The 15286-nt window shown below is 42.8% G+C and overlaps 1 protein-coding gene across 5 annotated transcripts in view; it reads left to right on the top strand.

Annotated features, from left to right (window-relative positions):
* LOC130148520 (contactin-4) overlaps positions 1-15286 on the top strand; it is a 339116-nt gene that overhangs the window by 159272 nt on the left and 164558 nt on the right. For all 5 annotated transcript variants that reach the window (XM_056337222.1, XM_056337218.1, XM_056337221.1 and 2 more), the window contains one exon: positions 11858-11996. In XM_056337222.1, coding sequence (XP_056193197.1) covers positions 11942-11996 — 55 coding nt within the window. In that variant the 5' untranslated portion in view covers positions 11858-11941. The remainder of the gene's footprint in view (positions 1-11857; positions 11997-15286) is intronic.

Raw genomic sequence — 15286 nt, 5'->3', positions numbered from 1 at the left:
CAGCTAAGATGCACTGAAGGTTTCTGGGCTGCCCTGGAGGTAAGGCTGTCACCATCTCCTAACCACCTGCTTGAAACGTGGTGCAGAGCAACCCCAGCTCCAGCTTGGTACCTCTGTAAAACCCATTGGAGCTACGAGCCTGTGAGCTTGGCTGTGCAACTTTTTCTTAATTTTGTGTAAAATATCGCCAACTGTATATACTTCTTTTTTTCACTTTCTTCTATGGATGGTTCTGGGCTTTCTTACCTTAAATTCTGCTAGAAGAAAATGCTGAACAGCTTTGAGTGGCAAAAAGTCTTCTCCGAGTTCAAGAATAACCAGCTATTCCCGGGGCATTGCATCTTCTGAGACTCAGGTCCAGGAGTTTGAGTTCATTATTTCAATTCTACTTACTGCCAGGAGTTACAAAAAAATAAATATATATATATGAAATTGTACCCAATTGATTTTTATCATATTACTACTTGAATAAAATAATCATACAGATAATGCTAAACGTAGCTATATAATAGGCCCATTAAAGACAAAGATAGCTTTTAAATTATTTTTTTAAAAGAGTGAAAACTAAGGTACATTTATGACAAAAATAAGGGTAGTGGATTTTTTTAGAATGTATGTAAGTTTTCGCAGAGTGAGGTTAAAATCCATTTTTAATATTTTATACAACAACAGGTTTAACGAGAACCTGTGAGAAATGTTTTCTGCAGCTCGCTTTTCATGGCTCAGGATTGTGGCGGGGTTTCATCGAGAGCCAGGTACCCCCGAGGAGCGTGGGGGGGCTGGGCGCAGGGCTCGGCCACTCGCTGCTCTGGTGCCCGCCGTGGGTGGCCCATCCTTTGCATCAGCTTTGTTATCGTTTTGAATCTGTGATGTACGACTTGTTGTGATTATTTGCATAAGCCTTCTGGGACGTTGCTCTCCCAGGCTGTGTGAATCTTTCAGATTCAAACTGAATAAACATACAGGGTTAAACCGGGGTTAGCAGCCAGAAATAATAATTCAGAAAATATTTTGCAGTGCCATCTCACAGGCCACAAAAATTGTTACAGGATGTGATCACCCAAGTATATAGGTTTCATTTTTTTAATAAATCCAGACCCATTAAACTTTTTGCCAGTAATTATGGAGCCCTTAATTTGGACTGTGTTAATTTTTTGAAAGAATGCCTGAGAGCTGGAATTCTGGCCTTGATATGCCAGCAAATGCTGAGGGATAAATCCAACCTCTTTCCTTCTGCTTCCAGCTGCCATAGGAAGCCTGGTTTTGGCAGTAAGAAAAAAAATATCTGTGCGGCTCACTGGATGCCATTAGTTTGAAAAATCAGGGAGGATTTCTTTTTGTTGGAGAGGAGCGGAACTTTAATGGCATCCCAGCAGAAATGAAGTGCTAAGTGCCTAGCCTTCTATTTGGGAAAGTCAGAGGGAAGTTCCCTCAAATGCCCAAATTCCAGGCAACTTTTTAAAATAAACTTTGAAGGGTAAACAAAAAGCTAAATAATCTTGTAACGGGGATATCAAAGTGGTAAGTGGGTTTGTTTTGTTGGTCGTCCCCCCCCCCCCCCCCCCCCCCCCCCGGTGATTTTTGAATTTAACAAAATAGTTAAAACCATTTCCAGGTCCAGGTATCTCAGTTCCCTGGGTTGGAAACCTTCTGCCAGTCACAAGTGATGAAGGAATTTTTGTTTTGCTAGCCTGTGTTCCCAGGAATATGCAGAGTACAAGACTGGCTTCTTAGCAACTTTTCAGAGTTAATGAACTCACCTGTTGTTTTTCTTTTCTAAGTTCTGTTTTACACCTTCGGAAGCTTCAGGTGGGCACTGCAGGGAGGCAGCAGGCTGGGTAAAGCATTTTCATAACGTGTGCATGTCCAATACACTTGATTTCCCCCTGTGGAACTCCTATGGAGAGAGCTCTCCTTTTGTCTTTGAAATAAAATGGATTATTTTGCAAGCTCCAGAAGTGAAAAGTAAAATGTCATTAAGGTGCTGATTTTAGGGGCATCACGGAAATATTTTTAATATTTTTCACATCAATTTTTTGTCTCCTGGACAAGATAATTCTCTCTGATAATGTATATTTTGGGAACAAACTCACTCCAAAGTGAATGATAACTTTGAATGTTACCTTTCTATCTGTTCAGACTGTGAAACTGTCTTGATTCATTATCTGGAAGCAGTGACCTAGGGATAAACGGAACTTCATTGTCACACAGAGTTCTTCAAGCCTTGCTTCTTCTGTGCATCGTTCTGTCAAACTGAGACAGTGATAAATTAACCCTTATTTCTTTAGGAAATTTATGATCAAAAGTCAGATGGAGGTTAATACTCCACTTTAGCTGACAGTTTATTTTTGTATCCTGGAGTTTGCCAGTACGTCTGTATTCTCTGGTGGAAAGAGGCTGCTTGGAGACCAGGATGGGCTGGCTTTGCTTGGGAGATGGCTGCAGCGTCCTGCCTGGCAGCTGGCTTTGGTTGAGTGCTCTGCTCTGCATTCAGGTCTCGTGTTGACAGTCATTGCTATTGGAAAAAAGAAAAAAAAATATTCATTTTATATGTAGTGGGCTTCAGAGACCATTTCCCTTGACGGTGGATCAGTGATACAGCTAGGAGAGAAGAGCTGGACCTATTGAATACCAAGTCAAATATCTTTTTCTCTTCAAGTGAGTTTTGCTATGCCTAAAGCTGGCATTTTATGCACAGTTTGTCATTTATTGCTTGGATATATGGGGTAGCATTCATTTTAATTCTGCAAAATACTGTGTTGAAAATTTTACTCTGCATGAATTGCGAATTGTTTTCAAATTGGTGAGTTTTAAGGTAACCGTTCTAGACAGTCTTCGGTAAAAGACTCTAAAAAAGAATAAATTCTAATTTGTAGAAAATGCCAGACTGCGAGCTTTCACTGCTTGCAGGTTTTTTATGATGATAAAGTTTCTCCTTGACTGAGCAAAGTGCCTCCGACTTCGTGGTGTGAATGGACTTCTGGGCTGGGAGAGGCTGGATGTTGGCTGCTAGGTGCTGCCTCAGGTGAGCATTTCTCTATATATCCCTTCCATGGAAAAGGTAGAACAACACAGTGACCCCTAATTAACACCGGTAGCCTTAATTTAGTCTTGCTTTTAGTCACCCAAATCTCCTTACCTAGAGATGATTTATGCTTACAAATTATCCAGGTTTTACAGGACAACGATGATTTCCTGGGGGCAAGAGGCGAAGAGTGAGGATTGTACTAGGGTGATGTGTGGTAGTTATTAATTACTGTCATTTTTTTCTTCAGTGGAAAATGGTGCTTTGATTCACTGGTTCAGAAGGTGAAGGGATGTGTTGCATGGCTGGGAATATCCAGCGTTTGAGACGGATTGCTGCTTCCATGAAGCTGCGTTTTGCTCCCGATGAAGGCGTGCAGGGAATACTGCAACGCGGTGAAATATACAAGGTGTGCATGTCTGTTGTTAGCTGAGTATTTTCATGGAATCCAGAGGCTCTAGTCAGGTTAAGCAGTGGCACTAGGTTCTGCATAGAGATAAACCAGGTATATTCCTTTGAGGAGTTTCTGATGTAACAAGTCAGAAAGGGATGGTGCCAGGGGTAGTTATTTCTATACACCTTCTCATGCATCAGCAGCAAAGAGTGTCCCTGCCTGCCCCACCGTGAACGGAGCTGGCCCACCAGCCAGTTTCTTGGGATATATATAGCATGAGTATAACCTACAGAGCACTTACGTCAAAGAAACTTAGTTGAAGAAACTGTATTTAAACTCCAGGGCTTGTAATTCACGGCAGTGGGTGCTTACTGAGTTATTCCTTCAGCTGCCTTTGCTAATGTGGTTAGAATTATGTTTATTGTCTTAATCTGCATGTAATCCTTGCTCCCCGCGTGTGTGTGTACCTGGGCACCCTCCCCGGGCACGCGCCCCGCCGTGGCAGGTGTGCGAGGGCGGTGGGGAGGTGGCTCCAGCACGGCGCGCACCAAACCCAGCCTGACAAATACAAATGACTGGGGTGAGATGGGAACTTGCATCTGTTGAGGTGCTGTAACTTCCTTGATATAGTGAAATGAAATCTCTATCAAGTGAATGTGAATGAATGCCCAAAGGAGGAAAAACCATGTAAAAACTGATGTTGTTTTTCTTGGTCTTTTTTTCTTTAGATAATTAATTTTTTGAAGCATTTCATGCCCATTTATCATAAGCATGTCTCAGACGTGCTGCGTATGTGTCATTTGTTTTATCAGGCACAATATGCCTGTATATATTTCATAATGCATGAATTGTGTATAAGTGCAACTCCAGAAGGGATAATTTCAGCAAAGAAGCTTGAGATAGATCAGGATCTGACAGACGTGCTGTGAGAACAAGGAGAGCTCGGTGAGAGATGCCACCGGCACACACCCACTACCCTTCATCTCCCCAGGCCATCTTTTCAAGTTCCCTTTTCTTTTCCCTTTTCCCAGGGCCAGTATTTATCTCAGGACTTATGACAACAGCTACCACAGTAGAAAAAAAACCTCTATCTTTCAAGTGCTGAAAAAAAATCAGCGATGTGTGCATCAAAAAAGTATTGCTGCGAAGATCTGTGCTTTTGGGGGCACACTTTCTAGGCACCTTCTATTTCTGGACGATCAGTTTTGCGGGTCACTGATTGCATCTGCTAAAGAGAGCTGGTGCCTTTCCCGACCCACAGGCCCGCATTCAGCAGAGTATTAAGAGGCTGGGTCAGGCTTAGAAGGCTGATGTGTTGTTGAATTGGGGCCACAAGCAATGTTGGGAAGTGGGGCTGGCAGGGATCCGCAGCTGCCCATGCTCAGGGTGCACCTTAGGGGGATGTACCACAGCAATGCTCTCTAGCAGTGTGGGCTACCAGCTATTTGAGCCGCATGCTCAAAAGCCACCCATAATGCTTGAATCTTAACAGCTCTATAGAATCATATAGAATCCCTTACAGGATTGCTGATTTCTCACTAGTCTACCCCAGTGATGCGGTTCCTGCCCTTCACACTCACAAAGGTGTCCAACCTCCACGTTGCTTTTGGACACTAAATTGCAGGAAGGATAACGTCGCATCTTTATGGGCTGATGTATTGATGCAGCCCCACTGAATGAGGTCTAATCGCGCCGTTTTCCTGAACTGCTCTTAGCATTCTGTATCTGCCGCAACCTCGTTATGAATTAATTCCTCATGCTGCTCCCCTGGAATAACACTGCTTAATCTCTTTCACAGATAAAGTAATTTCCTTTAATTTAGGAGAAACCTTATTTATCTTTTATGTGAAAAAAAATACACTCATTGCTTCTGCCCCATGACCCCTTATGAAAGCCAGACAGTTTCTTTAACCTTCACTCACAGAAGATGGCTCTATGCTACCATTTGGTGCCTTGGTCTGAGTGACTCCCAATTACCAGAATCTCAAGGTTATTGTTATTCCAATTTCTGAATCAGAGGGTGAAACAACCTTGCCTTGCAGCCAGCAGCAGCGGGACTGGACAATCCCAGTGTTGGGAAGTCTCTCCATCTCCTTCCAAATACTGGTGTTTCTGGAAGCAAGATATGTACTGTCTCTGCCCTCACTGTCTAGGTTGTTCTGGACTTAAATTTATCTTACTAATTGCTAAGGAACATCAGTAATGGATATTCTGCAGGCTATTCAGCCAGCCTGTAGCTGTGCTTCAGCTGGCCTTAGCATGACAAGAAGCTTTTCCTGAAGTCTAAACCTTAATCTTTTTTGCGTATTGATTGTTGTCACATCTGTTTGGGACATGGGAACAAATTATTTCCTTCTACTTGCAACAGTCTTTTACATGTTTTAATACCATAGGTGTTTTTCTCTTCATTATTCTTTAGGCTAAGCAACTCCATTTGCTTTTATTTATAGGACATTTATAGACTTCTAATCCTTTGTGGTGTTCTTCTTTGGATGCTTCTGTTGGGGCAAATCTTTGACAAGCAGCATCAGCTCCTGGCTGTAGTACTGCGTCTGGGGCTCCATGGTGCGGGGTGGGGAGAGCGACAGGTTGCTTACCTGGCAGGAATTTTCAGATTCAAAGGACCCGCAAACCTGGTGTATACATCCCAGGCAGGGTTTTTGCTGCTCACAGTCCCAGGGCATGGCTGACATGTTCAGCCACGTGTGGATCAGTGCAGAGCAATCACCCAGCCGCCTGCCCCCCAGCATATGTTTGTGCTACTTAATGCAGCATCCTATTTACTGTGGTATGCAGCACTTGTCTCTTACAGAGATCCAGCCTTCTGTTTTAGTCAGCTTTTATGTCCAATTTGTCAAGGTGGTTGTGAATTACATTCACATCTTCAGAGGTACCTGCAGCCTGTTAGTGTCACCAGCAGACTGAATAAGCACACATTCTCTGCCACCATTGTGATTAATAAAAATACTCAAAAGCATAAGACCAAAGACAGACTCATTTTGACAGTGAACTTTCAGTAATTACTCTCCAGCTGTGGCTTTTCAGTAAGTTATATCTGCCCTTCAGTAAAGATATAGTATTTGCCTCTGGTGAAGTCTAAATTGAAAATTTCCAAAGTGATAAAATAGGAAAAACACCTGTCCTTCAAAGAGGACTGCAGGGGTGGGTTCAGATCACAAATAGACTGGCTGCAGGCAGCCTGTCCGCGTATCTGTTTTTAAAAATAAGCAGGTAACGTTGCCTGCCAGGTAGTGAGCAGGAGAAATTCATGTTGATGTTAATTCCTTTCCCAAAGTTGAAGTTTTCATATTCCTTCCTTCTTATAAAAGCAATTTGAGGGAAGTGTGGCAGGCGTACCGCACAGAGGGTGAGGTGAGCTGTGCTACCGGTGAACTCTGCTTTTGTGGATGTTTCTTTCCAGAGATGATGCCTCATTCTTTAGAGTATTAAGGGGCTCTTAAGCAGCTGATGTCCAGTCCATCTCATTGTGGTTATTTAAAAAAAACCACTAGCTGTGTTTTCCACTGAATGTGGTGGTGGTGGCATAAAAAAATCAGAGTTGAAGTAAAGGGTTTAAAATCTTCTAAACTGAAATTATTTCACTTAAAAAGAACCATTTGCTTTTCAGTATTTCTCTGTTAACGCTGCTCCTTAAGTGTTAGAAACTTAAATGATCACGTGTTATAATGGCTTGTCAAGAAAACCAGGGCTTAACTCCTGCACTGATTGGGTCCTTAAAGTCCATAAACTTTGGGAAAGTGTTAGTGTGTTTGGAGAGATGGAAATGGAGAACAGCGTTTTGGTGTAGTTTTGCAGACTTCTTGTTAGGTATGTTACTAGGGCTTGTGAAGCACCTAGCAACCACATCATTGATAGATATAGATCTTTTTGTGCATGTGTATTAGAAGAAGGTATCTTCCCTCTTAGGGAAAAAGGTTTCTTTGGATCTCAGAAAACCTTCAGTGGTGACTTTTCTAACTTTTTTTGCATAGACAAGTTGAATCTGAGTTTATGCTAAACTTTTGTTTCCCAGGTTTTGCTGGGACTAGTCTTTCTAGACTCGATCTGCCATATGCATCCACTGCTGATGTTCTTGCATATGTTTGCCACAAGCCTTTGTCCTTAGACCTGTGAACATTTTGTGCTCTCAGCAGCTGTATGGCCCCGAGTTGTGTGTCACCGGACAGCACTCGGGTATCCCACAGCTCTGCTCTCTCTTCTGCATCCAAGCCTGAAGATTATTTTTATGATACTATACCTCTGTTTAAAAAGCTTGGTAATTCTTCGGAGGTTTTGACACCATGAATTAATGTCGCCGTTCAGGAAAGCCGTGGATTCATGTGAGATGCTTGCTCTCGCCCTCGGGTCAGACCCGTGGCAGTCAGAGGGGCTGGTGCCACCTTAAACTGAGCCACTCGCCTGTTAGTGCTCACAGTGGTTTGTGCTTTCCCTTAGCTCTTCCTTTGTGGAGGTGATTAAAAGATGCCTGTTGCTGTCTGTATGTGCAGCATGCTTCATTAACAGTGATTTATTTTGGAGTTTAGCAGAATTGGCACTGTGCAGCACACCAAGGGGCAGCAGGAAAATGTGAGATGATTGCTAAAACCTTGTTTCTTGCTGCTACTGCTGCAAAACTTGGGGGTCTTAGGCGTATTTTTCAAATTTTCCTTCACAATATAATAGTCACAAAAATGTGAATTCATATATTGAAAATTATACATACAAAAGTATTTTTCGTCTTCCAAATGCGTCCATATATCTTAGCCTTAGGCTTTTCATTTCTATTTTGTTTTTGGTTTTTTTAGAAGTGCTAATCATTAAACATCCAAATGAAATATTGACAAAAAGCTATGCCTGCTAACTTAGAAAAATTCACCACAGATATTTCTGCTACATGCATCTTTTTATTTTTTCCTCATACCTGACTGTAGTCAGAGCTCTTAGAGTCAACTTTCTTCGTCAGAATCCAATTACAAACAAAAGGTGCCTTTCAAAAGAATTTGCAGTGGATGCATTGCCAAAAGTACAGTTAAAAAGACATCTGCACATGTGTGTTGGCACTAGGTTTTCTAATGGGATGCACTTCCAAACTGAAGCACAGCCATCTCATTTTCATCTTGAAAAAACAACCTGTACACTGCTGACACTATATATGCTTCCTTCTGGAAATAAAATATTAAACTTTGCAAGTTTTCAGGACTCTCATATTCTGCTTCAGAAGCAGCATGAGCGCCCCTGGGATTTTACAGTCAGAAAACATTTAGAAATAGGAAGGATCTTTTCAATTATATATCTTCTGCTCATGCACAAATGTTGCCTTTCCTAAAGTTGTTGCCATAAAAAGTCAACGTGTTTCAACAGTTTTTACACTGCTCTGAACAACGGGCCTGCTGGTATGAATAGCAGCAATGTTTACGGGAAAACATTTTGAAGATTGGACTCACTCACATGTGAAATGGGGAACTATCACGAGAAACGGAATCGCAGCCCCAGCTCGAATACCACCATGTTTTAACCTTAGGAAAATATTTTTAATGGTAATCATCTAACTCGCTTTTCACTACTTTTTATGCTAAGATAAGCATCGTTTCTCTTTGGGAAACTTCCCCTAACGTTAGCTTGCCGTGGCTGTATCGGTAACAGCCAGGGCAGGGGGGCTGGCAGCCGAGCCCCCAGTGCCCATTTCAGTGCCGCTCCTGGGGCGGCTCTTGGGGAGCACCAGGGCAGTGCTGCTTCTGAAGCTTTAATATTAATCCAGCAACAGAACGATGTATGATCCCATATATTTAGAAAATATATGCTAGAACCTCTTCTAGCAATATACTGTAAGGTAATTATTACTGGGTATGTACTTTGTCTGCGTAAGCGCATGGAGTTGCCATTAGCATCGACGGAAATGCGCAGAGTATATATACAGTGCCACGTATAGACAGTCTGGTAATACCGTAAGTGACTCTTTCCATTCAGGTATCTGAATTTTTTTATTATTTTTTTTTTAACTGCATGTGTGACCCTCTGCTGCCTGCTGATTATCTGGACCGAGTTTTGAATAACTAAATAATAGGGAGGACTTTCAGCTTTTTCACTGGACTTAATAATTAAATGTGCTGAATACTAAAAATGGATATTTTTAGCATAGCTTTTATTTTTGGCTGAATGTAAGACCCAGTGATTGTGTCAAAACATCTTGGGAGGAAAGTAAGAGCCTAGCCTGCTATTTTTAATGCCCTTATAAGCTGAAGACTAATTTACATTAGGAATTTTGAAATCTTTTGTTATTAGTGTTTAAAATGCTTAGAGAAGCATGATTTCCCAAGTGGGGGAAAAAAAAAAATCAGTTTGCGAAAACCACAAAGTAGCCAGAGTTTCTCCCAAAGGAGTGGTGAGTCAAGAGAGGCTCTGGTAAGAGGAGAAGTTGCAGTGCAGTGGGGAAATGTAATAAATTGAAGACTATTCAAGAATTTTCCTGCAGCTATGAAAAACTAGGAAATAAAGTACCAAAACAGCACTATTGGTTCAAAGAGGGTACCAGGGATGTGATGCAAAGAGCCTTGGGACCTGCAAACAGGACAGCCGTCTCCATGGTCCTTCAGAGAAGTGTCTCTCATCCCCATTGAGTCTCCTGGCATGCCATCCCCAAAACCTGTGGAACAAGTAGAGGCATTGTGCTTGACTTTGGTCAGATTTGGGGGTTTATATTCCCATGTTTTTAACCGAAAGGCAGGTATACCGCTTCCTTGCCAGCAGCACTGCTTACGGACAGCTGAGGAGCTTCAGGCTGTTACTAACCCACATAGCAGGAGTGATTCTGGTCATCCCTCCTGCGTGCTGGCAGCTTGCAGACGGGGCTGCAGGTGCTTTAGATGGGTTCCTGGCAGTAGGTTAAGTTGATAAGTGCTATACCTCTTGTGTTTTTAATTAGGTATCCAAGGCTGTAAGCGATTGTTCTGTTTCTGTCCCGCGTAGCTTATTGCAGAGGGCGAGGAGAATAATCGTGAAGCATTGCCTTGCCGTGTAATGAAGAGAAGCCTTATAAAGTGACACGATGGGCTTATGGATGGGACTAATACGTGGGAAAATGAGAACATGAAAGAATTTCAGCAGCTGCTGGTGAACACAAGTTCTATCTCCGATCTCACTTATACTAGTGTAAAATAAAGGGTGACTTGCCTTTGGTGGGAATCTGCTGTGTAGGTGCACTTATAACCAGCAGAATTTGGTAGAGGAAACAGAGTATTTGTCCGCATATCAAGACTATAGAGGGTAAAGAAAATACATTTCTCGAGTTTGCTGTAAACACAGAGTAGCTGCCTAACTATGTCAATCAATATAAAAGTCCATGAAGACATTTTCCCTCAAAAAACTAATAATTAATACTCCAATCATTCACTTAAGTCATTAGTTTTCATTGATTAGTCCTTCCTGCTAACCCCCATCTAGACTTATCAGTCTGTGTGAGAACAGCTGAACGTATGCAATTAATCTCTACCCCCTTCCAAGCTGCATCTTCAGAGGATAAAGATTCTTAGATTTCTCAGTGCATGGAACTTGACTTTATTAGAAGAATCTTAGCAATTTTAACTCACAAAAGCAAGCGGAGACCTCTCATGATACCCCTTCACATCCTGTTAGTCATGCCGTTTGTCTTGCAAGCGTTAAGGCCCCTTAACTTTTCCAGCCTTCAGTGATATGAATAAATTATAAGAATATGTGTCTGACTTGATTTATTTATTTTTAATATTTAAATGCCTGCTCTGGAGAAGGTTTCTTTCATAAAAGGAGGCATGTTTTTTCCACCTTGGGTTGCACTGCAGGGGGTACTTTGCAGTGATAAACTGAGGAAGTCTTCAAATTGCCTGCTCACAGAATTTAACTAGTTACAAGTTGTAATGGAGTGTGAGGAAATGATCAGGTCTGGAGATAATTTAAGGGATATATATATTTTTTTTAAGATGTTTAGAGCAATCAGAATGGGGTGAAATGGAAAAGCATTCCTCCAACAAGCAATGTGGGAACATTTCCTAGAAAGTGTTGCCTGTGCAGAGATGTGTCCTTCATGTGCTGGGTGGTGTTTGTAAAGAAAATTGGATGTAATTCCCATAAGTTTTCTCTTAACCATGATGTACAGGGTTAACTAATTACACTTCACTTACGCCAGAGAGGCAGTGAGTGGATCTGCTGATGACAAATTCGAGAGACAGACAAAATCTGACTGTGCCCAAGATACAGGGTGACAATTCGTAATCCTCATCTGGTGCCCAGTGTACTCAGACGGTCACGTATCGCTCCTCAGAATGACTCTACATGGAATGTTTAAAAAAGTTTCTTTGTTGGTCTTCAGGTGCAACTTTCCCAGAAAGAATAAAAACAACTCTACCAACAAATAGAAGGAGCGGCAATCCTAAATCTCCTTGTAATCTGTTTTTTCTTTTTTACAGATTAAAGGTTGCCTAAAATTTCCAAGGAGCCCCGTTCTCTTCTGTAGTCACTGGGCTGGTCTCCTCTGACCCGGGAAGCTGAAGATGAGGTTGCTATGGGAACTGCTCATGCTGCAATCATTCATGGTGTGCTTTGCAGGTACAGCATCATTTTAAAACTTTTGATTTAAGAATGCCACTGTATTTGACACCAATGCAAAAATGTGCCGCACTTTATATGCCAGTGATAAAATGGCAAAATAACTCCCTGCTCCACGGCTGGTGTGAGGGAGGGTTGCTGAACGGATCAGGTTGATGCTCTGAACAAGCTCCTTTTACTGTTGATCAGTATCTCCACAGTAAAAGCACAGTGTTTCAGAGGGCTGCTCCCTCATTTCCAGTTCAAAGTTGCTGTTGATGGAAGTTGTTTTCAGTGTTCTGTGTTAAGCATTTCAATGCTCAATTAAACCTACGTGGAGTATAGCTTTAAATCACATTAAAATGGTGTTACACTACAGCTAAAACCTCGCTCCATTTAACAAATAATTAAAATAACATATTTTAGCAATATAACCATCTTCTGTAACTGCCCCTGTGTAACCTTTTCTTCCCGGAGAGCTGCAATGTTTTGAGCATTCCCAGCAAAATGAGATTTCCAAGGAACGTGCCCTTTTTCTGGAGCTGAAACAGTTCTTGAAGATGTTCCAGATTGGCAGAGGGTCACCAGAGCTCGCCCCAAAGCCACGCTGACCTTCTTGTGTGCAGGGAGTCACTTGCAGGTGACTGCTCAGCGAGCGGGGGGCGCCGGGCTGTTGTCACCCCCCATGCCTCCTGGCGGGTGCTGCCATCACCCCAGGGCTGCTGAAGACTTTCTTTATAATTCAGAATGTGTCCTCCTTGACTTGGTGTTATTATTCTTTAACATGTATTTTGTTCTGAGGAGGGGTGTGTGTTATGTTTTAATTAATGTTTATGTCACCTTGGTGTTCGTCTGGATTGCTCTAATTTATTTGCTGCTTGGTGCTCAGTGTTTTACTGCTTTGTTTAGTAACTTGTGCTTTCTTCCCTTTTATATGTGCACATTGTCAGGGTACTTTCTCAGCATTTTAAGTAACAGCAAACTACTTATAATAGTGTTTACTTTCTTCTGCTTAGCTCTACTGAACACAAAGCCACTTTTATTCCGGTACTTACGGGTACCTATTTTTGAAATTTGGTTCCAAGTCTTTCGAAATGTGCTATGACAGTTTCTGAGCTGGCAGAAAATTGGATGCAGAGACATTCTGCAATGCAGTGCCACACGTGCTTCAGGAATTGCAACCCTAGAGAAGTTAGACTGTGGGAATACATGAAGTATGGCCCTCTATTTTAAGCAAATCAACAAAACAGTGGGAAAACAAAAGCATGATTTTTTTTTTTTTTCACTGTGATTTCTATACTTAAAAGATATATTGGAAAATGTCTAGGGTCAGCAAAAAAGCTTCAGGAGAATATGTGTGTGTGGGGGAGGGAGTTCCTTATCTCTTACATCTTTTTTTTAGAAAAATGCATTTCATAAGCACTGGCCTTCCCCACACCCTTCTGCAACAGCACTTTTTCTCATCTTTGCAGTGCACTGAGTATCTTCAGGGCATGGCATCAGTGTGTCTGTCCCGCGGAGCGAGATTTGGTCGAGTTACAGGAGAGGAGTGCTAAAAGTTTTGTGCGAGTTTTACATTAGGGGATGAGTGTGGAAGTTGTTTCATTTTGCTGAAGGACGTGGTTTGGGCCGGCTTCTTTCAACAAGATTTGGAAGTGGCCGTGTCTGCCTGCGAGCTGCACGAGCTGCAGGTGTGGAAGGGATTCTGCTGCACGAGCCATGGTGTTACCACAGAGCAGGGCTAACTCGGTCAGGCGCAGTGCTGTTATTAGCCAGCGCGCTCAGGATGCTTCCCAGACAGGTGCAAGTGTTTCGTGTAGCACTGTGGTGTTATGGACTATCCAGATCTGGTTCTTAAATATTCCAGAATTAAGGAGGAAACTGTACTGGATGCCTTGCGTTGTCTTGTTCTGCATCGGTGCGCTCTGCAAGGCAGGAGGGGGTGACCCTGAGGTAGTTAATTTTAGTAGCTGTGATTTAGCAGCTCCATGCAAAAGGCAGAAAGTGGTAAAACATCAAAGTTCATAAACAAACCTTCAGCCCTTCTTCTTTTTTATATTTTTATGTTCAACTTTTTTTTTTTTAAAAAAACTAGTTTCAAGAGGCTTGTTTGCCTCTGCTAGCATATACGCTGCTCTTGGAGAACCTCCAGTGTTGATCCCAAGGGAAAAGCTGACAGGAGCCTGGGAGCTTCCCAAGCTGTCTCCTGCCCAGCAGCAGGGAGGTGCAGGGGAGCCTGGGGCTGGCCCTGCTCCTGGGGCACTGCTCATTCCGCTGCCCTGCGTGGTGGCTCTGCTCCAAGCCTGCCCCACAGGGATGGAAACTGTCCTTCTGTCTACAACAGATTGCTCTTCTCTGAAATTCTTAAGTTCTAAGTTAGGAAAAAAAGCTAGGAAGGAATATTTTGTTTCATCTTGCTCAAATTACTGAGCCATCCTTAAGAAAAAACAAATTAATAATTGAATTATACAAAGAAAAAAAAAGTAAAAATAGTATGCAGAAAAGTTATCTAACAACCCTCCGTAGTGCCTTGTGGACCCTCAAATGATTGGAAAAACTCTGCTAAGTATTGAGTTACCTGTGAACATAAGCTTAAAATGACATACTTGTGTTTAGTTCTGCCAACCAGTGTCGGGCACCGAGCCCAGGTACCGCATCGCTTCCCTGTCCCTGCCGCAGCACAGCCTGGCTGGTGGGGGATGAGCTTTTTGTGTGTCGCCCTGTCAAAACGCTGCAAAAATGCTGCGTGGAGGCGAGCACCCTGCCATTGCCCTGCGGCCGTGGCCCTGGCACGCTTCGGGGACAGCCACAGGGCTCCAGCTACTGCCAGTCCCAGCAGCTACTTCAGATTTATTTTTTTTTTAAATGAACATCTGCTCACTGGAAACGGCATGAAAACTTCCAAACTCGTACCAGCCAAGCCATTAAACAGCTGTCAGACCCGCAGCACTGAGGGTATCCAAACGTGTGGTTAAGGGACCAGTTACCCACTGCCGCCAATGTGCCGGGGGCCAACAGCCGTGCAGAGCTGCTCACCGTCCGCCCAGGATATTGCTATTGATTTTGTCTGCTGGGTGTTCAGGTACTGCGGTTCTTCACAGGAGGATAAAACACTCGGGTAGAAAGCTAGATCAATCCCGGGGCGTACTTAAACCAGCTGCCTAGAGGTGCGGATCTGCTAATCATTTCGGGAGGTATCCAGCCTCCCTCACAAGGCAGCAGCACTGCTAAAGGTCTTTCTGAGCATCCCACCCCCTTTTAATCCATAACCCAGTTTTGGGGGAGTTTTTGGGATCCCAATTTTGGGACCA

The sequence above is a fragment of the Falco biarmicus genome, chromosome 4, assembly GCF_023638135.1.
Source record: "Falco biarmicus isolate bFalBia1 chromosome 4, bFalBia1.pri, whole genome shotgun sequence".
In the NCBI taxonomy this organism is placed as follows: Eukaryota; Metazoa; Chordata; class Aves; order Falconiformes; family Falconidae; genus Falco; species Falco biarmicus.
The sequence above is the reverse complement of the archived record's forward strand: the minus strand, read 5'-3'. Positions and strand labels throughout refer to the sequence as shown.